At 36.9% G+C, this 25,872-nt stretch overlaps 1 protein-coding gene across 2 annotated transcripts in view; it reads right to left on the bottom strand.

Moving 5' to 3' along the window:
* Positions 1–25,872, bottom strand: part of NDC80 (NDC80 kinetochore complex component) — a 55,572-nt gene that overhangs the window by 19,247 nt on the left and 10,453 nt on the right. For both annotated transcript variants that reach the window (XM_080821933.1, XM_080821934.1), the window contains exons 7-12: positions 16,181–16,270; positions 13,483–13,576; positions 12,158–12,264; positions 11,265–11,409; positions 7,670–7,875; positions 2,443–2,595 (exon numbers count right to left, since the gene is read on the bottom strand). In XM_080821933.1, the coding sequence (XP_080678059.1) occupies positions 2,443–2,595; positions 7,670–7,875; positions 11,265–11,409; positions 12,158–12,264; positions 13,483–13,576; positions 16,181–16,270 (795 nt within the window). The remainder of the gene's footprint in view (positions 1–2,442; positions 2,596–7,669; positions 7,876–11,264; positions 11,410–12,157; positions 12,265–13,482; positions 13,577–16,180; positions 16,271–25,872) is intronic.

Raw genomic sequence — 25,872 nt, 5'->3', positions numbered from 1 at the left:
TGCAGTGTCTTTTCTGAAAACAATTTATATTTTTCTCTTAATCCTTTTCAGCTGTTTAATCTTAAAATTATCTGCTTGTATTTCTTCTTTCTGCTATTCATTGGGATTCTGCTAGAATAGCAAGACTTGAAACATAGCGTATGTTCACCAGTAGCAACTGACTGGTTGAATAAGCTACACGATGAAGAGTCAGAAACTGCAAAAAGAACCACGAACTCCTCGACATACTACTCCAGAGATCGCCAGGGTGGGTTTTTCCGTGAATAAAGCAAGATGGGTATCCAGCATAGGCAAATGTTTACGGGTTTATTTAAGAATGATATAAGTCAGAAACAGCCAGATGGAAAAGATGCATAAGGCAAGGTAATTGGGAAGGGGGGCAAAGCTTCCATACCCTCTGGGTGTGCCCTGCATTTCCATGTGTTCTTGAAGCTCTTATTGCTTGTATTTCTTATGCTTATCCTCTGTTCTACTAATTTTCTTTCAACACAGTACCTCATTGTTTCCCATTATTATTATTTTTTTATTCACATCAAACTCACACTTTAAATGACTGAATTGAAATAATTTAAAATGAATTTAATATAAAACTACCTCTTTTAAAGCATAAAGATAAGTGGCATTTAGTACATTCAGTGTTTTATAAACACCACCTCTCATTCCAAATCATCTTCATCACCAAAAGGAAACCCCGTGTTACTACGTTTTTTAGTAGGTCTTCTGAAGTTACTGTTCTTAATTTTGGCGCTCTTTTTTGCAAGATGCAATGCTTTTTTTTTTTTTTTAAAGATTTTATTTATTTATTTGACAGACAGAGATCACAAGTAGGCAGAGAGGCAGGCAGAGAAAGAGAGGGGGAAGCAGGCTGCCCGCTGAGCAGAGAGCCCGACGTGGGGCTCGATCCCAGGACCCCAGGATCATGACCTGAGCCGAAGGCAGAGGCCTTAACCTACTGAGCCACCCAGGCGCCCCGATGCAATGCCTCTTTAAGAACTTTTCTCCAAATAGGACTTGTAACAGTTGGGGTTGCACCTTCTGGATGCTATTTCTATTTTTATTGTTCTATTATTATGTAAAACTATTTCCAGAGATCATAGTAAAACCTTTCCTCTTTTCTTAGAATATGAATTCTTTTTATATTGGGTAATCCTTTCTACACTGATTTGAAGCAGGTAATTATTTTCTTGCATCAGTGTCAAATTACTCAAAATAGTGGTGCGTAAACTATCTGGCTGCCAGCCTGTCTGTCTACCTGTCTACCTAGCTATTGTTTGAGAAACAGTTCAGTAAAAGACTGTATGTTTACTGGATGGATTTTTTCTATTGAAAATGAGTCTAGCTTTATTTAAGCAAAGTCTGTTCACCAATAAACTGTGATCTCTGGAAATGCAGGAATTGTATCTTTCTGGGTATTTCATCTCCAACACCTAGCTGGTGGGGAGCATACTATGTATTTAATCAATAATTTACTGAATGCATGAATGATTCTCAAAGGAAAAATGCATAGCTTTAGACCCTGACATTCTTTATTAAAAAACTAAGTATTGGGGTGCCTGGGTGGCTCAGCGGGTTAAAGCCTCTGCCTTTGGCTCGGGTCATGATCCCGGGGTCCTGGGATCGAGCCCCGCATCGGGCTCTCTGCTCAGCAAGGAGCCTGCTTCCTCTTCTCTCTCTCTGCCTGCCTCTCTGCCTACTTGTGATTTCTGTCTGTCAAATAAATAAAATCTTAAAAAAAAAAACACACAAAAAAACCACCACTATTTTGAAACGTGTCATTTTTGAGGGGGCCACTAAAATACTAAAATCTGTGAATAATTGAGAAGATGCAATAGAATGATTTAAAAATTTTCTTCTATAAATTATATCCTTGGCCATATTTAAAAATTAGGTGCAGATTTTTCATTATTGACTGGTGTTACTTAATCCCCCATTATATTTTATGCCTTCACACATGACTTCATGAGTGTTCTTGTGCCTGAAGCTCTTTCCCACAGACCATCCCAATAAATACCTCATCTTTCAAGATTTCATTCCAGGTTCACCATCTCTGGGGACACCTTTCTTCCCCCCAGTTCTGGCAAGAATTGATCTCAATACCATAACTTGTGAACATTTCTAATAAAGCACATATATAGCAATTATTTATTTACTTAAGAGCAAGGGTCAGGCAATTTTTCTCTTTATAATCCTGGTGTCTATATTAAATATAATAAAAGTTTCTATTGGTTAGGTGAGTAAATAAAGTAGGTAGAGAGGAAGAAAAGGCTTTATAATTCAAAGAGGATGGTACAATAAAGACTTTTAAATACCAAAACAAAGGAGGATTAAAAGTTTCAGTCCTCATTTATGAACATGCTGAAGTTTAAACTCTTACTTATAAGTAAATGAACAAGACATTAGTCATATCATTTAAAAATCTTTTGAACTACTTATATTACTTACATAAACTTGAGCTCTGTATTTGACAAGGCAGTTGGCACCAGCTTCAGGATTAAACTTAATTTCAAAGTCATAACCTTTGGAATTTTCAGCACCCTTAGGGATAAGTTTTAATTTTCTGGCCAACTTGTGATACTCTGATAATTGTGTTTCAATCTGTAAGAAGAGAACACAAAAAGAAACATTAAAGTAAACCAAAGAGCCCCTTTCCATATGGTTTTCACTTGGCATTTCTGCAATTATACATAAAAATTACAGTATTTTTTTGTAGTTTAGTAATTTGGTTTATTTTAGTAGTAAGGGTGGCAGTTTTAAAATACAAAGAATGAAAGATTTTATTCACACTAAATCTGAAGGATAATTTAAAAACTGTAATTAATTAGTAAGCAATATACTACTCTTCTTTCACTTACTGGATAGTTTGGAACGAGAATCCATATTTAAGTATTAATTAAAATTTACTTTTTAAACTGTCAGAGAAATTATGAAACCAAACAAACCTTGGTATCATCAATGTACAAAATAAAACATTTCATTTCTCCAAAATAAGTGAAATGCAATCACAGACGTCACAAATGTCATTTTAACAAAAATATTTTAATAACAATTCCATTATTTCCCAGTCTCCTTCCCTTTCTTCAGGGCTCTGTTCAAATTACATCATCAGAAAGGCTTTTGCTCTATATTTCTCAATCCTCTTTATTTTTATTCATAGCACTTTTTTTTTAAAAAGATTTTATTTATTTATTTGACAGAGAGAGAGAGAGAGAGAGAGATCGCAAGCAGGCAGAGAGGCAGGCAGAAGGAGAGGGGGAAGCTGGCTCCCTGCTGAGCAGAGAGCCAAATGTGGGGCTCGATCCCAGGACCCTGAGACCATGACCTGAGCCGAAGGCAGAGGCTTTAACCCACTGAGCCACCCAGGCGCCCCTGTAGCACTTACTAATACCTGACATATTTATTTATTTACTTTCATTGTAAGCTTCATGAAAGCAGTCCTCGCAGGACTCAGAACAGAGCTTGGCATTTAGGAGGTACCCAGTTTTTGATTAAATAAATGAATTTGCAGAGTCTAGACAATTTATTTTCATACTGCTTCCTCCATTTCATTTTCTCACCGTTGTTACCTATCTACAAAACTGAAGACTTTGAGTGAAAGAATGCAATGGGGGAAGATCACCCACTGAAACTTAATTTGTAATTTCCAAAAATTTATCAGCTCTCAAAAGCAAGGCTACTTATATATTACACTTAAGATTTTTAAAAGTTATTTATTCATTTTAGTAATTTCTACACCCAAAGTGGGCTCAAACTCATGACCCCAAGATCAAGAGTTGCAAGATCTTCAGATGAGTTAACGAGGTGCCCCACATTTATGATTTCTTACTAATGAATCAGGAAATAATTTCAACTACTCTAATTTGTAATATAGTAGCTCTCTAGGGATTACTAAATGTGTAAGCTCTGTTTGTCTTTATTCTAAATGGTTTTATAGGTAGTTGCTTCTGTTCTTCACTAGCAGTTTATTTATCTGAATGAAAACAGTTTTCACAAGCCCATGCACTTTGCCATGTCTAACTGCAGGGAGAGCAAATGCGTGGCACATTTATTCTTCCCACAGGCAACTCAGAGAGTGAAAACCGGTTACACATTTTCCTGATGAGCAGATGTTGGCTCAATGGTTATCTTAACATAGAGATCCAAAAAGCTATACCAGCCAGAGGTGGCATGTGGAATAAAAATTAATTCAGAAAAAAAGATGATGGATCAAATGTTTATATTAAATTTTTGCATTCTGCTATCATTTTTTAATCTCTCTCTCAACCAGTACCCTAAAGTTTTCTTCTGTGTATGGCTTACTCTGCCCTAATCAGATCACTGCTTACCTATTTCCCACATAATTTTCTTCTTTTGTGTGATCCTCCAAAATAAAAAACAGCATTTATACAGCTAATTTTAGCTAGTCAAACTCAAGAGTTCACCTTGTCCGGAGATTCATAACTTCCCCATTCTCATACAGTGCTTGAGAAATAAAATATATTAATGTTTGTTGAACGAGCTTATTTCAGATTCACTGATGTAGTTTAACCACACCTTACTTTATTAATAAGGAAACTGAGACTATGACAGGTGAGATAACATGCTGAGTTCAAACAGGTATATGATGGAAAATCCAGGGTTAAAATACAGGTTTACCAAAATCTAGGTTCAAAGACTTTTGGGATCACCACTACAGCCTACTTCTTATAAATGTCTATGTTTCCCCTTAATACACAGGGACAGAGGTTACCTAGAGGATAGGATGAGGGAGGAAAGATAATCAAGGCAAAGCAAAAGTATGATGAAACAGGGATTAAAAAAAAGAGGCAATGTTTACTGCTCATACTGAACTGTTCTTTCCAGATGAAAAATTACATATGTAGGTGTGCAAAATACAGATTTTTAAAAATATAAAAGAGTTAAAACCTGACAAAGAAACTATTTGTATTATGCCTATAATGTACTTTATAAGGTGACCAGGATGAAAAACCAATATTGTCCCTTTGGGCAAAAAGAGATGCTTTGTTTAAACTACTTTTTTCATTTTAATAACAGTGATAAATATTTTTAAGAAATAATGTACTAAGGAAAGTGCTGGCACTAATATGATAAAAAAACCACATTACCTTTGGAGCAAAACAGAGACTAAATCTTTCCCAGTGAGGTATACATTTTAGTACTATACCTACCAATAAACAAACATTATAACTGAAAATACTAGGGTAGAACACTTCGAAGGTTAATTTTGAAACACTCTAGTTTATTTTTTCCATTAAAAAAAAAGAGAGCCCTTTGAAAGACACATTTTATTATCTTTTCTTAAAAAAAGAGTCTTAAATAACTTTTCTTAAGAATGCAATAGTGTATATAGTAGAAAAGATCACTTTGGAATTATTTGATAGGAAAGTTTTATTTGGTTCCTAGGTAACCTGTTAACTTATTGCTGTTTTAGAATACGTTGGTGTCACATGCATGATTACGGTAAATCATTAAGAAAAAGTTCGTATCTACTGAGAGCTACATTAAAAAGAGTAAAGAGTGCATAGCTAGCAAGAAGTAGTATAGCAAACAGAAGTATAGAACATTTATTAAGGGATTGCCAACAAAAATAAGGATAATCTTTAATTATCTAGAAATTCATATGGCCAATATGCACACTTTCTCACCAATGTTGGCTAAAAGGATAATGTGCTACCTATAAAACTGAAATGAAGGGGCACCTGGGTGGCTCAGTGGGTTAAAGCCTCTGCCTTTGGCTCAGGTCATGATCTCGGGTTCTGGGATCAAGCCCTGCATTGGCCTCTCTGCTCAGCAGGGAGCCTGCTTCCACCTCTCTCTGCCTGCCTCTCTGCCTGCTTGTGATCTCTGCCTGTCAAATAAATAAATAAAATCTTAAGCAAAGAAACAAACAAAAAACTGAAATGAAGTCAAGTAATTTGGCTCTGGTGAAGGTCACTAGTGACTGCTGTTACGGAATCTGACAGAAACTTTTAAATCCCCTTATTGCATTTGACAATCCTAATTCCTTCCTGACTTCCTTTCTCAGTTTCTATCCTCTTGATCTTTCTGGCTAGTCCTCAGTTACTTTTAGGCTTCTCTTGAGGAACCTTTGTCCACTTTAAGATGCTGGTGCTCCCTTCCTCCTGTGAATTCTTCCTTGGTGAATTCATCTACACTTCATCTACCCTTGTGGTTTCAGTCACAATACATACCGATTTTTACTTAATCTACATTGCAAACCCTCATATTTTATGTTGAGGTTCAGACTCAAAGAAAAATAGCCTGTTAGATATGTTCACTTGGATGCCCCATGGACATAACAGGTCCAGCATACCAGCCCTATTCCTGACTTCTCTTCTATTTTGGAGTGAGCACAAAGCCAGACACGGTGAATGCACCCTTCTTCTTTCATCAGGTCTTATTCACTCTTCCTCCTAAAGCACCTCCTAAGTAGTCAGAATCCACCCACTTCTTTGAATCTCCACGAGCACTATCTAAATCTAGCTCATAACTTCTTACCGCATTCCTGCCACAGATCCTTACCTGTTTTGCTCCCTTCCAATCCATTTTTCACATGACCAAAAATGAGATCTTCCTGAAATGTCATATGTTTAAAAATCGTAAGGGCTTCTTGGAGCTTTCAGGATAAAGTCCAAACTTTCAAATATGAAAAGAATCATTATCGTCTGGTATATGTTTTTCTCTTGAGTTTTCTATTTTGGTGTGCCCCTATCCCTTGCTATTAAGCTCCAGCCATATGAAAAGATTCTGATGTCAGAGTACAACACACTATTTTCTCTCTGAGCTTTCCCATATACTTGTTTGCTGACTCCCCTACCCTTGCCAAGAGAACTTACTTACACTTCCCAATTCAGTTCAGGTGTTACCTCTTCAAGGAAACCTTTCTAAAAATTACCTCATACAACTTCCCACACCACAAACACTACATTTGGGTTAAGAATACTGTATGTTTCCTCAATACCCTGTGCAAACATCTTTTAGAGGTCTGATCTCATGGTCTCATATCAACTAGACTGGAAGTTTCTTTAGGGGAGAGTCTGTCTTTATATCTTTATTCTTCTGAGCTCAGCATGGGAAGTGGCACACAGCAGATGTTAAACAAATGTTTGAATGGTGAATAGGTGAATGAAGGAAGACTCACATCCTCTTCTAGAATAAAAGGCATGTGATTTATGAATATTATTTTCATGGACTTAGAGACATTTTTGCTTATTTCTTGGCTCACTGCTAAAAAATACAGACTACCTTAAATCTGATGGAGAGAAATTAGGGTGTTATTGGAAGTGACGTGTTATTTAGGGATGAGTGTGTTTTAGTAAAATGTCAATGCTAAAGTTTTAACTCTTTAGCCAATTTATTCTACCCACTCAGTTTTTCTTTTTTTTTTTTTTTTTTTAAAGATTTTATTTATTTATTTGTCAGAGAGAGAAAGAGCGAGAGAGCACAGGGAGACAGAGTGGCAGGCAGAGTCAGAGGGAGAAGCAGGCTCCCTGCCGAGCAAGGAGCCCGATGCGGGACTCGATCACCAGGACGCTGGGATCATGACCTGAGCCGAAGGCAGCTGCTTAACCAACTGAGCCACCCAGGCGTCCCCCACTCAGTTTTTCTTAATAGGTGTAGACCTTTATGAATGTCAGCTCTAAGTTGCCACTCTGGAAATGGGATGACATACCGCCTCTTTTCCTCTGGCATATTTTAGCTCTTCATTCCATAACTGCTGTTGTTCAGCCTCTAGGTCCTTGGTTAATTTATTAATGGTCTGTTGCAATTCATTTCTTTCATGATTTATTCTCTCGATGTCTGCAACTGAGTACTTCTGGTTATCGACAATATTCTGCAGGCGAGTATTCTCCTGTTTCATTGTTTCATATTCTAGTTCTGCATTAAAGAAAACAAATTTGTTAAGTTATTTCAATTCCTACAAAGAAATTGAGGCCATTATTTATTTTTCAAACATTGTTGAGCCAGATTTAAATTTTTTTTAACTCAGTCTCTACACCCAACATAGGGCTCAAACTCACAACTCCAAGATCAAGCATGGCATGCTCTACTGACTGAGCCAGCCATGCACCCTGATGACATTACTGAATAAGCTTGATTAATATGTCTAAATTTCCAAGTTATGTACATGTATATTTTTCTCTTCTCTTTTTGGGGATGATTCTATTTGATCTCACTTTGTTAATAACATTTCTGAAAGATGATACAACTAAAATTTTATGTTAGAAACTTACTTCCCTATTGGCTTGCACGATTTTCAGAAAGTGCCACATGGAAAAAATACAGCCCCACACATAATGATTAAGAATTATTACACTTAAGAGGGATAGTCTGCCAATGTTCAGTTCAAATGCTTTTTATACTCCAGCATGATTCTCTGCAATGAGTCAAAAAACTCACACATTCTTCACAAATATAAAAATATTTATATTCAAATACATCACTTTATTCTTATTCATGGACATTTTCAGTAGTTTGATCAAACAGTAAGTAACTACAGTGGTTAAGTTCTTGCTCTACTTACCAAAATTTTTAAAAAAATATTTATTTATTTGAGAGAGTGTGAGTACAGGTGGGAGGGGCAGAGGGAGAGAGAGAGAATCTCAAGCACTGCACACTAAGCAGAGCCTGACGTGGGGCTCGATCTTGATCCCAGGACCCCAAAATCATGACCTGCGCTGAAACCAAGAGTCATATGCTTAAATGATTGCACCACCCAGGTGCCCTTCTATTTACTACAATTTATAAGCAAGAATGAGTATATTATTGTACTAAGACAAAATGATACTTACAAACAGGAAATGATCATGCAAAGGGCAAGAAAGGTTATCGAACTTAAAATATTTGGGGTTATATAGAATGGTATTTTCCAACCTTTTGTTATTCACAGCTTATAAAGAATATGATAGTACTTTTAAGCAGGCTGGAATAGATGGGTGAGAATATGCATGACCAAATGGGCCAAGACAATCATTCCATGGGTTTACAGGATCAAGATCTTGGCTTCATTATAACTCATTTGTAGCACTGTTCTTGTGAAGTCCCACATTTGAGTTCAAAATAAAAATAGATGAAGTAAAACATTATATATTTATCACAGGAATCTGCACAAAAAATCCACAATGTACATCCATCCATCTATCTATCTTTCTCTCTCTCTTCCTTCCCATCTATCTCTATATCTATTTATACCCAGACAGTTTAATTAGGTCTCTCTGATTCTTGGCTGTGAGTGACTTTAAATAATCATGAAAAGGGTGCCTGGGTGGCTCAGTGGGTTAAAGCCTCTGCCTTCGGCTCAGGTCATGATCTCAGGGTCCTGGGATCAAGCCCCACGTTGGGCTCTCTGCTCAGCGGGGAGCCTGCTTCCCCCTCTCTCTCTGCCTGCCTCTCTGCCTACTTGTGATCTCTGTCAAATAAATAAATAAAATCTTCAAAAAAAATAATTATGAAAGTTAAAATACTCAGAATAAAAACGTCTTAGGTTAAGTTATAAAAATTATTTATCTCAAACTAAATCAATCTGGAATAGTAAATGATGGCTAAAGTATCTCTCTCACCTCTTTAGCTTGCAATTATGGGGAAAAAATTCTCACAAGAAAAGTAGGAATATGAAAATTCTCTTGATAAATACCAATGAGGAAGACAGACTGTTATAAAGTATTGATTTAATTGCATTACAAATATATTTTTTCAAAAATATTTTATTTATTTGTCAGAGAGCGAGAGTGAACACAGGCAAGGGGAGCGGCAGGCAGAGGGTGAAGCAGGTTCCCTGCTGAGCAAGGAGCCTGATGTGGGACTCGATTCTAGGACCCTGGGATCATGACCTGAGCTGAAGGTAGATGCTTAACTAAATGAGCCACCCAGGCATCCCTGCCTTACAAATATTGTTATGATAAAAAATTAGTCTATGGCTTCTTGTCATCACGGAGAACAAATGTTAGGGGCCAAGTGTAAATTATTTAAAGGCTTGGTTTAGAGCAAATCTAATATACATAATCAGAATTATTTGGAAAAAATAAGCTGATTTAAGCAAATACTCCATATAATTATTATCTTTGACTCGACAGATGGTTAATATTATATAGACTAAGCATTAAATCAAATATCCTAAGGACTATCTACACAAATCCTATGTGAGACAGACACAATCTGTAAAATCCTACAAGAATAAAACTGAAGTGGACAAACACCTAGAAAAATAGTACAATAGGTCCATAGGATAATTCATTTTGTAAAGTGCCATCCAATGGCTCTATGATTTATGAATACTTCCCTTTGCTTGCCTCTGGCAGTACAGAAATATCAATCCATGTGTTACGGTATTTTTAATTTTACAGTTATGACTGATATATGCTTATGAAAAACAAGGTTAGGAACTCACAGGATATAAACACACTCTCTTTAGTTGGGGTTTTGCTTCCAAAGAATTGTAGTACTTTCATCTTTCCATCTTACTTTTTCAATCAGCTTAAGTTGCCAAGTGGTTTAGGAGGTAGTAGTAATAAGACAATTGTAGCAGACTGAAGCCAGGAGAGGTTTAAGAATCTGGCTTATTAATTACAAGGCAGAATAGAATATATATTTATATCAGGTATCATGCGTTTTTAGATTAGGTCCCTCTTGGCTTTAAAAAATCAGACAACTGAGAACATGTTAGAAGTTGTAGTAGGTTGAATAATGGTTACCCAACCATATGAAATCCTAAATTTGTAAATATTTCTTTATTTGGAAAAGGGTTTTTTGCAGATATGATTAAATATTTTGAGATGAGATTATCTCATCTCATTAATATGCCCTGGATTATCCAGTGGGTCCTAAATGACATCATAAATGTTCTTTATAGATAGAGGCCGAGAGAAACACAAACAGAAGAGGAGACACACATACAGAGAAAAGAAAATGTGAGGATGAAGGCAGAAATTGGAGTGACATGGCCAAAAGCTCAGGAATACCATCAGGAAACAGAAGCTGGAAGAGACAAGGAATGAATTCTCCCCTAGAGTCCTTGGAGGGAGCTTGGCTGTGCTAAATTTGTACTTCTGGCCTTTAGAACAAATTTCTACTGTTCTAATCTACCAATTTTGTGGTATTTTTCGATAGCAGCCTCAGAAAACTAATACATGTAGAAGACATTGAAAACTTGGTGGCCTGCTATAGCCATTCATCATTAAAGAAAAAATGATATGGATGACAAAGTTGTCTGTGTATGTGATAAACCCCAGGCAGGTCCCCATTCCAGTCTGCATGTTGGTTGTGCTTACCCACTCTAGAGATTTCTTCATCAAGACCATTCAGTTTCTGGTCAAGAATGGCTGAATGAGACTCCAAATTGCTCATGTATGCCTGATATTTTTGAACATCTGCTTGTAAGGAAGTTTTCAATTTTCTCAATGACTCCAGACGATTCTTTAAAAGAAAAAAAAAATTCTAATTGATAACCATTCTTTTAATTGAAAATAACACAATATTATTTAAATTCATCTTAGAGAAAGGTGTATTAGCATTTTCTATCCCTTTTAGAGGGAGCCAAAGAACTAAAAGGGAACTTTGCTGTTATGTTATTACCTAATTAAGAAGACGTACTTTTCCGGAAGTCAGTTTGGGATACAAAAAGTCAAGGGCCAGAATGAAAAAGCACAAACATTTAAAATCTGATGTTTTACAGAACAGTCTAGACAATTCAGTAATATTAATACCCAAAATAAAATTAGGTATCTGGATATTATCATCTAGCTTTTAGAAAGCTCTTAGAATACAGTATATTATCTAAACACACTTATCGCCATTCCCTTTTCACTAACTACATAACTCAGGGCTTCTTATAAATTGTGCTCCCTAGAGGTGTATAACATGGGGATCTTGTTCAAAAGATCTTTTTGGCCTTATGTAAATAGGTAAGACTCTTTCATCATATTCTGAACACCATTAGTTCAAGACTGATAGATCACAAGGGAAAACAAAGCTCTAGAGATACCAAACATGTTTTCATGTAGAGTTCTGTCCTATGTAAAAAAAAATTAACATTTAAGAAGCTTATTTTGTTAATTTTTTTTTTTTTTGGGATAAAGAAATAGCTGGTGTTCTCTAAGAAGATCCAAGAGTCCAAAACAGCTACGTATATAAACCTATTCATGAAATAAGCATGTTTACTAACCGGTTCTTTTTCTCTTTCTTGTTCCAATCTTGCAATCTGTTCATTCAGTGCTTTGTTTTTTGCTGCTAATGATTCCAGCTTGGAAGCATCTACATTAAACAAATCCTCTGGAGAGAAAACCCAAAACTTAGTAAGATCTCAATTCTGCCTAGAAACATTTTTCCCCTGGGTCTTCACCATTGCTCTTTCCCTTATTTCCTTTTTGGTCTCTGTTCAAAATGCTACCAGTGAAGGATATCCTACCTTCTAAAATAGCAAACCTTTCCATTCACTACACTTCCTACCCTCTTACCTTGCTTTATTTTTGTTCTTGGAGTTACCACCCTTTGACTTATGGTTGCTAATTTGATTATTGTCTCTAGTAGAGGTAACTTCATAGGACAGAGATTTTCTATCTCTTATTCATTACTGTATCCTCAGTGTCTAAGGTGACTTGCCCACTGTAGGTATACAATAAATATTGTGTCAATAAATGAATTCACCAGATGCTTTTTATATTAGATCACTATGAATTTTCCTCTTTTAAAATGAAACATCATTTACCTTGCTCCCTTTCTTATGCTGACAAGCTGAAACTGTCCTGTTATTTCAGGAAGATACGTCCAATGGGAACATAGGGGGAATGCTTTCACCTTTTGTGTTGTTAGTGGCAAGGTGATATTCTCCTGTTTTGATTGATTTCATTGAAGAAACAGTTTTACACATCTTAAATTTATCTGTTTTACCCACCATTCTACCATTTTACATTTAAGACTATTTCAATAAAGGAAAAAAGATTAAATTAATTCCTCTGGACCACTTTAGAGTTAGCTAGGAAATACTGAATATCCCTAGGTTATAACAGAGTGGAAATATAATGAAGAATTTCTTTCATTGGAAATATAATGGTCCATTAACTGCCTGCCACACATTTTGAAGGGATCTTAAGACTTCTCACTAATTGGTAATTTCTCAAACAATAAAACAAGAATATCACAGGAATAACATTTGCTGTTTATCTTCTGTGTTCCTGGTAGTGTGTCTGATACTTTACAAATACATGGCCACCTAATCTTGCAAAACCTCATTAGTCAGGTTTAAGTAATTTGTTAAGGTCAAGTAGCCAGGAAGAGGTTTGCCTCAGGTCTGACTCCAAAACTGGGATTCTTTCCTGCTTAACTATCACTTCTCTCCACCAAAGAAACAATGAAGACAAAAATTAGTAGGCATCCAAACACATTTAGAGTAGTTCACATAAACTGGGTGTGGTAAAATGAGCTACAACTCCACAAAAAGAGTTTTAATACATGAGTAATAGCAAGCACACTAGGAATGAGAACACTTACTCAGCTTTGACTGCAACTCTGCATTCATCTCTTCAAAACTGTCAGCCCCAGTCATGAAACTCTCATAGCATTTTATGGTGTAGTCCAAAAACAACTGATTGGGTTAAGCATATTTAAAAACAAAGCTATTATTCTCTATTTGGTTTATTTCATTTTTCTAAGTGAAAATTTAAACTTGAATTAAAAAAAAAAAGAAAAGTCAGGAATGCTTAGTTATAAGAACTCCTACAAATGAGACACAAACCTAGGATCTATCATTAATTATGTTGCACAGACTTACTCAGTCTGCTACTTGTAATGTGACTGAAGATAATAAAGAACACTTAAATTTGGACAAAGGTGATACTTAGTAAACAGTAAAGAAACCATACATTCAGAATTTTGAGGTCAAACAAGTAAGTTTATTAACAAATATAATTCAACATAAAATGCTCATTCATCTTTATGCAATCAACCTTATGAAAAACTTAAATGAATTGATGATGATGTTAAGTCCAATTAAACTAAGTCTAGCTGTGAAAATCAGAATGAAGGCTATAGTTACATTGTAACTTCAGTCTAAAAGAATGGCATGGTTAGTAGATATCTAAATAGTAGAATATTAGCATTCTTAATATTTATCCAAGAGAAAGTAACACTATATTTTGCCATTATGAGGTGTTTTGGTCACTGAAGATGCATGCTTTGTTAGGAGGTGTGGATGGCTGATTAGAATTTTCCAAAGCCTATATGAAATAAATATCCCTCAAGACAAACCAATTCCCTTTATGCTGATTCTTTGCTAATTAAACAACCTCCATATTACTTGGTTGATATGGAAAGGGTACCCTAAATAGGCAGTATGAGTATTCCTCTAACTAGAAAGGTATACCACTGATGAAAAATTAATATATTTTCATTCTATTTCAGATCAGTTTTTTGTGAATTTGGTGACAGTGAATCAGTTTCTTTAAGCTTGGTCAATTTTGATTTTGCAGATATAAAAAAAATTAAATTTCTATAGTCAAATGCTCTGCTACTAACAAACTGAGTTTCTGGATCCACAAGGTGAGGCTCAGAATCTGGCAAAATTGGATACTTTGATAACCTTCTTTAATTTAAAATATTTTCAAATAATATTTTATACAGAGCAGCGCTTTAAAATTTCTAAAGTCCCGCTCCGTATATTGTCATTTGAAATAACAGCTAAAATAGCAAGAATAACTTTTACTGGTTTAACCTTTAGGATAAATGTTAAAAAATTTAATATTTAGTAAGTGTTGTATTTGGCTGCAAAACGAGGTACAGATAAATCTAGTCCAGGGCACATATTGCAACATGGGAGGAGAATTCTCTGGAGTAGGATCCAAGGCTTTCTAACTGCTTCTCCAGCAGGGGTCATTGCTGAAGCAGTAAAAGGTATGGTTACTCTGTATAAAAAAAAAAAAAAGTAATCATACTTCTTTGACCTATTTCCCAGGTAGTAATAAAAAATGAGACTAAAGTTTCTTGCCAGTTTCTTTTTATGGCAAATGCTCCAAAGAGTGTTGATTAGAATTAGCACAGAAAATAAGTTTTCTTTTTAGGGACCTGCATGATGATTGATCTTTTACATGTGCTAGGGCACATTAATTTTAATCTTAATATTATAAATCTATTCCTTGGAGGTAGTATTTGCTTTATTCAGACACATACATTTGCTTATTTTAGGAAATAGGGTGAGGTTAGTTACATAGTTTAGGCTCCAGTAAAGTACGAATTGGGAACCAACTTAGACCATGTTTACTTTTATCTTAATCCCTTTTGGAAGGGGTAACTTGGATCTAAGTGGTAATACGCCTAACTAAAAAGGCCAAAACAAAACATAAACCCTACATGTAGTATTTTAAGACTCAAAGACTTGTGTTTTCTAATGACAAAGAACTATATTAGACTTATGTTGCCAGTACTGCTATCTTCATTCTAAAAGGTAGGCAAGGAAAGAAATGTTACATTTATATATAAGAAAATAACATATTATGATTTAATTCCAATTTCCATGCATTTTCTACTTACTTAGTTAACATTTAATTAATTATTTTTTAAAAAAGATTTATTTATTTTAGAGAGAGAGAGTGTGTGCGAGTGAGTACACAAGCATGTGGCCACTCATGTGGGAGGAGGAGCAGAGGGGGAGGGAGAAAGTCTCAAGCAGAATCCAAGCTGGGCATGGAGCCAGCTGCGGGACCTAATCCCATGACCCTGAGATCATGATCTGAGCTGGACACTTAACCAACTGCACCACCCAGGTGCCTCACTTAGTTAACATTTAAAATTTCTATGCCTACTTAATTTTAAGAAATTACAATGTGATTCTAAGAATAAATTTAAGATGAAAAAAATTCAATTTTAAAAGTTTTTCGGAAAGCAAAGAGACAAACTCTACAAAAGACTATATTAATTTTTTAAAAAAGATTTTTATCTATTTTTGGGAGAGATAGAGTAAGAGAGCATGAGTGGGAGGAGGAACAGAGAGAGAAGCAGAACTTCCACTGAGCAAGAAGCCTGAGGTGGGGCTCTACCCCAGGACCCTGGGATCATGACCTGAGCCAAAGGCAGACAACTGACTGAACCAAAAGCAGACAACTGACTCAGCCACCTAGGTGTCTGACTGTATTAATTTCGATAGTGACATAGTTAAAATACCAAGATAACTAATGTTTGTGGTAATGTAAGGTACCTTATTATGCATAATTCCATCTTCAGTTTCTTCTCCCCAAGGCTGTCCGTCATCAAATAAAGGTGAGCTTTCTTTCATGGCATTATGTAACTAGTAAGTACACAAGCAACATATTTAAGTTGATGAAATGTGAGAAAAACACATAGTTTTCATGATTTGTAACATTTGTTTTAGTGTCATTTTTAGAGGCATTTACATTATTGCAGGGCTGAAAGTCTCTGGAGAGATCTTATTATTGAACATTAAAATGTAATCCTTTTGCTATTTTAGCAATTTAATCCATTAGAATTAGAAAAGGATGGATTCCATATTTACTTCTATAAAATATGCTGACGTTTATACTACTATTAATTTATTGAGAGCATATATACACGTTTTGACGCAACTCTGAGAATCTAAAAACAAAAACCCTGCCACGTTAAAGGTGAACCAAAAAGGATTATTCTTCATTTATATGAACTCAAATTTGGTACTTAAATGTTATCTACAGACTCCTTCAGTATGTATAAATATGAACTTCAGATTGATCACAATATGAAATATTCAAAAACGCAATTGTTAAAGCTTAAAAGTGATAACAGATAATACATTACAGCAAAGCAGGTGTTTATAATAGTAAGCCAAAAGGAAAATGCTAAGGGTTTTCAAGGCAAAGAAATTCCATTTTGGAACACCTATTTTTATGAATTGTTTTAAAAATACAACCTTCCAAACATGAAAAAAATCACTAGAAAATGTAAATGAAATTGCTATGAAATGTAAACATATAAATGTGTATCTAGTATAATGCACAGTAAGGTTCTAAGAGAAGTACCATGCATTAGGAATGAAAAAGGAATGTGGTTTCTACTAAAAATATTTCATTAATTTTTCTTATCCTAGGACTTACATTATCAGATTCCTAAGTTCTTAGCCCAGAGTTGCTTGCCATATCTACTTCTATCCTATTCCAAAGACACTCATATAAGACTTTTTGTACATCTAAGGTGAATGCATGCAAACTCTATGAACTCATCTTTTATGACTTCTTCCCTTACAAGGCCTCAATAATCAGATTTTTAAAAATTTATTTATTTTTAAAGATTTTATTTATTCGTTTGAGAGAGATACAGAGACGGAGAAAGAGAGAGAGCACAAGCAGGGGGAGAGGCAGAGGGAGAAGCAGACTCCCGCTGAGCTGGGAGCCCAACATGAGGCTTGATCCCAGGACCTGGAGATCATGACCTGAGCCGAAGGCAGACGCTTAACCATCTGAGCCACCCAGGCACCCCACCATGAGATTTAACTAAGTCTGAAAGACATGTAGGGCAGAGCCCAAGATGAAGAACAGAATCTTCTACCTTGTTATCAGGGTAGATAAGTGCTTCTGTTACTTTGTCAAAGGTCCATGTGAAAATTCTCAATACTCCATTAAGTTAAAAAAAGACCCTTATAGAGGGACAAACAACTCACCAGGAGCTATACAAAACATTACTACAAGAATTAAAAGTTCTTCCGAACTGAGATTTGGTTGAAACAGTTTCAACCTGAAACTGTATAGAGATAACCAGAAATGTGGATTTGAGTAATATTTTTTCAGAAAAGGTGATTATTTTCCAGTATACCACTTCTCTATATAGTGAAATATAAGAGAGGAGAAAAGAACTCGGAAAGCCTGAGCCTGCCCCTCTGCCCAAGTAGGGGAGTTAATCCATAGCTCCACCCACTGCTCAGTGTAGCTCTTAGCCCTACCTGACCAGAAAGCCTGTCTGGACTCCTGAAATGCTTCTCAGCTCAGAAATACCTGAGGTAAGAGCCTGGAAGGCAGAAGTGATCATCCACTGAGCAAAGCTAGTGACCTCATTTGGACAGTAAACTTGGGGCATGGGTTGGTTTAAGTCAAGACCACAAAGAGCAACTGGGGCCTGTTCCTCTGCTCTGCTCAGGCAGGAGAACTAATTCACAACCTTACCCATGGCTAGTATAGCTGCTGGCTCTGTCCAAGCTGGAAACCTAGCTGGAGCATCTGGAAAACTGCCTGGCTCAGGAGCTGGTGAAAAGAGCTTGGTTGGGGCTTTGATCATCTGCAGAGGAAAGTCAGCAACCTCGTCTGGCCAGAGTCTGGAGCACTAATGAGGTTTGCCTCATTAGCTTCCCAAGAAGAATCTTGCCTTGGGTCTGTTCTCTTCCTCCACTCTGTTAGGGAATCTGATCCATAGCCCTGTCCACTGCTGAATACAACCTCCAACCCTGTTAACCAGAAAAACTTAGCAGAGCTCATGGGAATCTCAATAGCCTCCCCTCTAGCCCCAGTTATAGCAATTGAGTGGAGAACCTGCTCAGTGGCTCTGTTTCTGCAGACCCAAGACAACAGCCCTGTTATTCGGGGAGCTAAGCATGCAATTCTCTCTGATTTGATTCCCAAAAAGCTTTGCTGGCCGAGGCTTGATCTGAAACACCAGTAGGAAAGGGAAGATAATTTATGGTGCTATCCAAAGCTGAATACAGTCTCCAGTGCCACCTGACCAGAAAACCTAACCAGAGCACCTGGGAATATGGGAGGGAACCAAACCAGCAGTCTTCTCCTACTGTGGAGTAGCACTTCCCTTTCTCCCCTAACCTCACAGCTTGGGCAGTGACCTTTCCCCAAAATAGACCCTGATTTAAGCCCCACCTAACCAAGTACATTGTACATCTAGATACATCTAAAAACCCAATCTGAGCTGACTGGTAAAGAACTGTCTCTAAAAGAGAACCTGTCAAATGTGGAAGAAGAGACCACTTACTCAAATGTGCAGGTACCATCATAAGGAATCAAGGATCATGAAAAATAAGGTAAACATGATATTACCAAAGGAAAACTAATAAGCTCCAATAACTGACCCTACAGAAATGGAGATCTATGAACTAATTCAGAATAATCCTCTCAAAAATATTTACTAAGGTATAAGAACACACAGCCAACTAAATAAAATTAGAAAAACAATGTATGAACAAAACAAGAAATTCAATGAAGCAACAGACACTATTAAAAAAAAAATCAAATGAGAGCTGAAAAAAAAAAGGCTGATCTAAAGAATTAAACAGAGCTTCAAAAGCAAAATCAACCATGCTGAAGCAGGAATCAGTGGGCTAGAGGACAGGACATTTGAAATTATCCAGTCACATAAACAGAAAGAAAAAAGAATGAAAAAGAGAAGAAAGTGTATGGGACTTATGGATCATCATCAAATGATATAATATCTGCATTATGGGAATCTCAAAAGGAGAAGAGAAAGAGAAGGGCACAGAAAGTATAAAGCAACAAAGACTTTAAACAATAAGAGATGAAAGTATAAAGTACAAAAATAAAGTATAAAGCAATGAGACTTAAAGCAGTAAGAGATGAAAACTTCCCAAATGTAGAAAGAAAAATGGACATCCAGATCCATGAAACACACAGGACCCCAAACAGGGCTATGTTGAGACTATTATAATTAAATTATCAAAAATCAAGACAAAGAATTTTGAAAGCAGAAAGAGAAAAGAGAGAAGTTACATACAAGAAAACCCCCATAAGACTATTGGTGGAATTCTCAATAGAAACTTTTTAGGGCAGGAGAGAAAGGGATGGAATATTCAAAATATTGAAAGGAAAAAAACTGTCAACCGAAAATACTGTATCTGGAAAAACTGCCCTTCAAAAATGAAGGAGAGATATAGACTTTCTAACATAAAAGCTGAGGGAGTTCATCACCACAAGACCTGCCTTACAAGGAAGGTTACAGGGAGTTTTTTGAGTAGAAGCAAAAAGATGCTAATTAACACTGTAAAAACATATGAAGGTAGTGTAAAACTCATTGATAATGATAAACATACAAAGTTTTCTTTTCTAAGGTGGTGGTGTGTAATTCACTTATGACTCTGGTTTAATAGTTAAAAAATAAAAGTATTAAAAAGAACCATAACTGCAATAACCTGTTATTGTAAACAATATAAAAAGGTACGTAAACTGTAACATCAATAACCTAAAATGTAAAAGGGGAAGTGGAAGTGTAGAGTTTATGAATGTTATTGAAGCTATCAGTTTAAAATAGAATGTTATAGCTATTTTTTTTTTTTAATTAGGTTCTACACCCAGCATGGAGCCTAGTGAGGGGCTTGAACTCATGACCTGAGATCAAGACCTGACATCAAGAGTTGGACACTTAACCAACTGAACTATCCAGGTGCCCTGAATGTTGTAGTTTTAAAGATACTTTATCTAAGCCTTATGATAATCGCAAGTGAAAAACATGAAGTAGATACATAAACAAATGATAGTCAAAGTATGCTGATACCAAAGATCATCACATTTCAAAAGAAGATAGTAGGATAAGGACCAAGCAGAACAACAGATCTACAAAACAGAAAAATATAAACAAAATGGCAATAAATCCTTACCTATGGATAATTACTTTAGGTGTAAATGGATTAAGCTTTCCAACCAAAAGACACAGAATGATTGAATGGACAAAAATAAGATCCAAAAATAGGCTGCCTACAAGAAGCTCACTTTAATTTTAGAGACACAGATTGAAAATGAAGGGATGAAAAAGATGTATCAGACAAAACAGACTTTAAACTAAAAATCATAGAAAGAGACAACAAAGGTCATTATGTAATGATAAAAGAGTCAATCCATCAGAAGATAAAATATTTATGCAACCAACATGGGAGCACCTAAATATATAAAGCAAATACTAATAGAACTAAAAGAAATAACAGCAATACAATAATAGTTGGAAGCCTTTACTACTACACTCTTAACAATGGGGAGATCATCCAGACAGAAAATAAATAAATTGCAATTTGAACAACACTACAGACCAAATGGACTCAACAAACATACACAGAACATATCCAACAACAGCAAAATATACATTCTTCTCACAAGTACAAAGAAAATTTTCTAGGAGAGACCATATATTAAGTCATAAAACAAGTCTTAGTATAATTCAAGAAGAAATCATACCAAGTATCTTCTTTAACCAAAATGGTATGAAACTAGAAATCAACAATAGGAGGAAAACTGAAAAAGTCACAGGAACATGAAAGTTAAATATCGCTCTCCGGAACAACCAATGTAACAAACCAGAAATTAAAGGGAAAATGAAAAAGTATCTTGAAACAAATCAAAATGGAAACACAACATACCAAGCTGTAGCTAAACCAGTTTAAAGAGGGAAGTTTACAGCTACAAATGCATACATCAAGGAAACAGATCCCAAATAAAGAAACCTAGCTCTATACCTCAAGCAACTAGAAAGAGAAAACCAAAATAAGTCCAAAGTTAGCAGAAGGAAGGAAACAATAAAGATTATTTAAATACAATGAAGTTGGAGGATTCAAGATGGCGGAGAAGTAGCAGGCTGAGACGACATCGGGTAGCAGGAGATCAGCTAGATAGCTTATCTAACCATTGTGAACACCTACAAATCCAACGGGAAATCGAAGAGAAGAAGAGCAACAATTCTAGAAACAGAAAATTGATCACTTTCTAAAAGGTAGGACCTGCGGAGAAGTGAATCCAAAGCGATGGGAAGATAGACCCCGGGGGGAGGGGCCGGCTCCCGGCAAGCGGCGGAGCAACGGAGCACAAAATCGGGACTTTTAAAAGTCTGCTCCACTGGGAGACATCACTCCAGAGGCTAAACCGGGGGGAAACCCAGGCGGGGTCAGCATAACCCCAGGTCCCGCGGGGTCACAGAAGGACTGGGGGTGTCTGAGTGCCACAGAGCTCGCAGGTATTAGAGCGGGGAAGCCGGCTCCAGCAACAAAACCGAGGAGTGAGCTCTCAGCCCGGGGTTACCTTGTGCTGGTGGCAGGCTGGGTGGGCTCGGAGCCCCGCCAGAGGCCACGGAGACGGAAGCGACCGGGCGCTTTTCTCCAGGTTCCAGCAATTGACTGCTTTCCTCAAGGCGCGACCGCAGGCTAGGGAGGCGGGGCGGTTGGGCGCTTTTCTCTGAGGGCGCACTGAGGAGCGGAACCCCAAGCTCTCGGCTCCTCTGGGCCGAGAGATTGGGAGGCCGACATCTTCATTCCCGTCCTCCGGAACTCTACGGAAAGCGCTCAGGGAACAAAAGCTCCCGAAAGCGAACCCGAGCGGATTACTTAGCCCAGCCCCTGGCAAAGGCGGTGCAATTCCGCCTACGGCAAAGACACTTGAGAATCACCACAACAGGCCCGTCCCCCAGAAGATCAACAAGAAACCCAGCCAAGACCAACTTCGCTCACCAAGAACAGCGGAATTCCACAGCAGGAGAAAGCAAAACTTATCTGGACAAAATGACAAGGCAGAAAAACTCACCTCAAAAAAAAGAACAAGAGGCCGTACCGAAGGCTGGAGACCTAATCAATACGGACATGGGTAACATGACGGATCTAGAGTTCAGAATGGCAATTCTCAAGGTTCTAGCCGGGCTCGAAAAAGGCATAGAAGATATTAGAGAAACCCTCTCCGGAGAGATAAAAGCCCTTTCTGGAGAAATAAAAGAACTAAAATCTAACCAAGTTGAAATAAAAAAAGCTATTAATGAGGTGCAATAAAAAATGGAAGCTCTCACTGCTAGGATAAATGAGGCAGAAGAAAGAATTCCTGACACAGAAGACCAAATGACAGAGAATAAAGAAGCTGAGCAAAAGAGAGACAAACAAATACTGGACCACGAGGAGAGAATTCGAGAGATAAGCGACACCATAAGACGACACAACATTAGAATAATTGGGATTCCAGAAGAAGAAGAGAGAGGGGAGCAGAAGGTACATTGGAGACAATTATTGGAGAGAATTTCCCTAATATGGCAAAGGGAACAAACATCAAAATCCAGGAGATGCTAAGAATGCCCCTCAAAATCAATAAAAATAGGTCCACACCTCGTCACCTGATAGTAAAATTTACAAGTCTTAGCGACAAAGAGAAAATCCTGAAAGCAGCCCGGGAAAAGAAGTCTGTAACATACAAGGGTAAAAACATTAGATTGGCAGCGGACCTATCCACAGAGACCTGGCAGGCCAGAAAGAACTGGCATGATATATTCAGAGCACTAAACGAGAAAAACATGCAGCCAAGAATACTATATCCGGCTAGGCTATCATTGAAAATAGAAGGAGAGATAAAGAGCTTCCAGGACAAACAAAAGCTGAAGGAATTTGCAAACACCAAACCAGCTCTATAGGAAATATTGAAAGGGGTCCTCTAAGCAAAGAGAGACCCTAAAAGTGGTAGATCAGAAAGAAACAGAGACAATATACAGTAACAGTCACCTTACAGGCAATACAATGGCACTAAATTCATATCTCTCAATAGTTACCCTGAATGTTAATGGGCTAAATGCCCCAATCAAAAGACACAGGGTATCAGAATGGGTAAAAAAACAAAACCCATCCATATGCTGCCTACAAAAAACTCATTTTAGACCCAAAGACACCTCCAGATTTAACGTGAGGGGGTGGAAAACAATGTACCATGCTAATGGACATCAGAAGAAAGGTGGGGTGGCAATCCTTATATCGGATTAGATTTTAAGCCAAAGACTATAATAAGAGATGAGGAAGGACACTATATCATACTCAAAGGGTCTGTCCAACAAGAAGACCTAACAATCTTAAATATCTATGCCCCTAACATGGGAGCAGCCAACTATATAAACCAATTAATAACAAAATCAAAGAAATACATAGACAGTAATACAATAATAGCAGGGGACTTTAACACTCCCCTCACTCAAATGGACAGATCATCTAAGCAAAAGATCAACAAGGAAATAAAGGCCTTAAATGACACACTGGACCAGATGGACATCACAGATATCTTCAGAACATTCCATCCCAAAGCCAACAGAATATACATTCTTCTCTAGTGCACATGGAACATTCTCCAGAATAGACCACATCCTGGGTCATAAATCAGGTCTCAATCGGTACCAAAAGATTGAGATCATTCCCTGCATATTTTCAGACCACAATGCTCTGAAGCTAGAACTCAATCACAAGAGGAAATTTGGAAAGAACACAAATACATGGAGACTAAACAGCATCCTTCTAAAAAATGAATGGGTCAACCAGGAAATTAAAGAAGAATTGAAAAAAATCATGGAAACAAATGATAATGAAAACACAACGGTTCAAAATCTGTGGGACACAACAAAGGCAGTCCTGAGAGGAAAATATATAGCGGTGCAAGCCTTTCTCAAGAAACAAGAAAGGTCTCAAATACACAACCTAACCCTACACCTAAAGGAGCTGGAGAGAGAACAACAAAGAAAGCCTAAACCCAGCAGGAGAAGAGAAAACATAAAGATCAGAGCAGAAATCAATGAAATAGAAACTAAAAAAACAATAGAACAAATCAACAAAACTAGGAGCTGGTTCTTTGAAAGAATTAATAAAATTGACAAACCCCTGGCCAGACTTATCAAAAAGAAAAGAGAAAGGACGCAAATAAATAAAATCATGAATGAAAGAGGAGAGATCACAACCAACACCAAAGAAATACAAACAATTATAAGAACATATTACGAGCAACTCTACGCCAACAAATTTGACAATCTGGAAGAAATGGATACATTTCTAGAGACATATAAACTACCACAACTGAACCAGGAAGAAACAGATAACCTGAACAGACCCATAACCAGTAAGGAGATTGAAACAGTCATCAAAAATCTCCAAACAAACAAAAGTCCAGGACCAGACGGCTTCCCAGGGGAATTCTACCAAACATTTAAAGAAGAATTAATTCCTATTCTCCTGAAACTGTTCCAAAAAATAGAAATGGAAGGAAAACTTCCAAACTCATTCTATGAGGCCAGCATCACCTTGATCCCAAAACGAGACAAGGATCCCACCAAGAAAGAGAATTACAGACCCATATCCTTGATGAATACAGATGCGAGAATTCTCACCAAAATACTGGCCAATAGGATCCAACAGTACATTAAAAGGATTATTCACCACGACCAAGTGGGATTTATTCCAGGGCTGCAAGGTTGGTTCAACATCCGCAAATCTATCAATGTGATACAATACATTAATAAAAGAAAGAGTAAGAACCATATGATACTCTCAATAGACGCTGAAAAAGCATTTGACAAAGTGCAGCATCCCTTCCTGATTAAAACTCTTCAAAGTGTAGGGATAGAAGGCACATACCTCAATATTATCAAAGCCATCTATGAAAAACCCACTGCAAATATCATTCTCAATGGAGAAAAACTGAAAGCTTTTCCGCTAAGGTCAGGAACACGGCAGGGATGTCCGTTATCACCACTGCTGATCAACATAGTACTAGAAATCCTAGCCTCAGCAATCAGACAACAAAAAGAAATTAAAGGCATCCAAATTGGCAAAGAAGAAGTCAAACTATCACTCTTTGCAGATGATATGATGCTATATGTGGAAAACCCAAAAGACTCCACTCCAAAACTGCTAGAACTTATACAGGAATTGAGCAAAGTGTCAGGATATAAAGTCAATGCACAGAAATCAGTCGCATTTCTTTACACTAACAACAAGACAGAAGAAAGAGAAATTGAGGAGTCAGTCCCATTTACAATCGCACCCAAAACCATAAGATACCTAGGAATAAATCTAACCAAAGAGGCAAAGAATCTGTACTCAGAAAACGATAAAGTACTCATGAAAGAAATTGAGGAAGACACAAAGAAATGGAAAAATATTCCATGCTCATGGAT

This window comes from Martes martes (genome assembly GCF_963455335.1).
Source record: "Martes martes genome assembly, chromosome: 13".
NCBI lineage: Eukaryota > Metazoa > Chordata > Mammalia > Carnivora > Mustelidae > Martes > Martes martes.
Note: the sequence above shows the minus strand (reverse complement) of the source record. Positions and strands in the feature narration are given on the sequence as shown.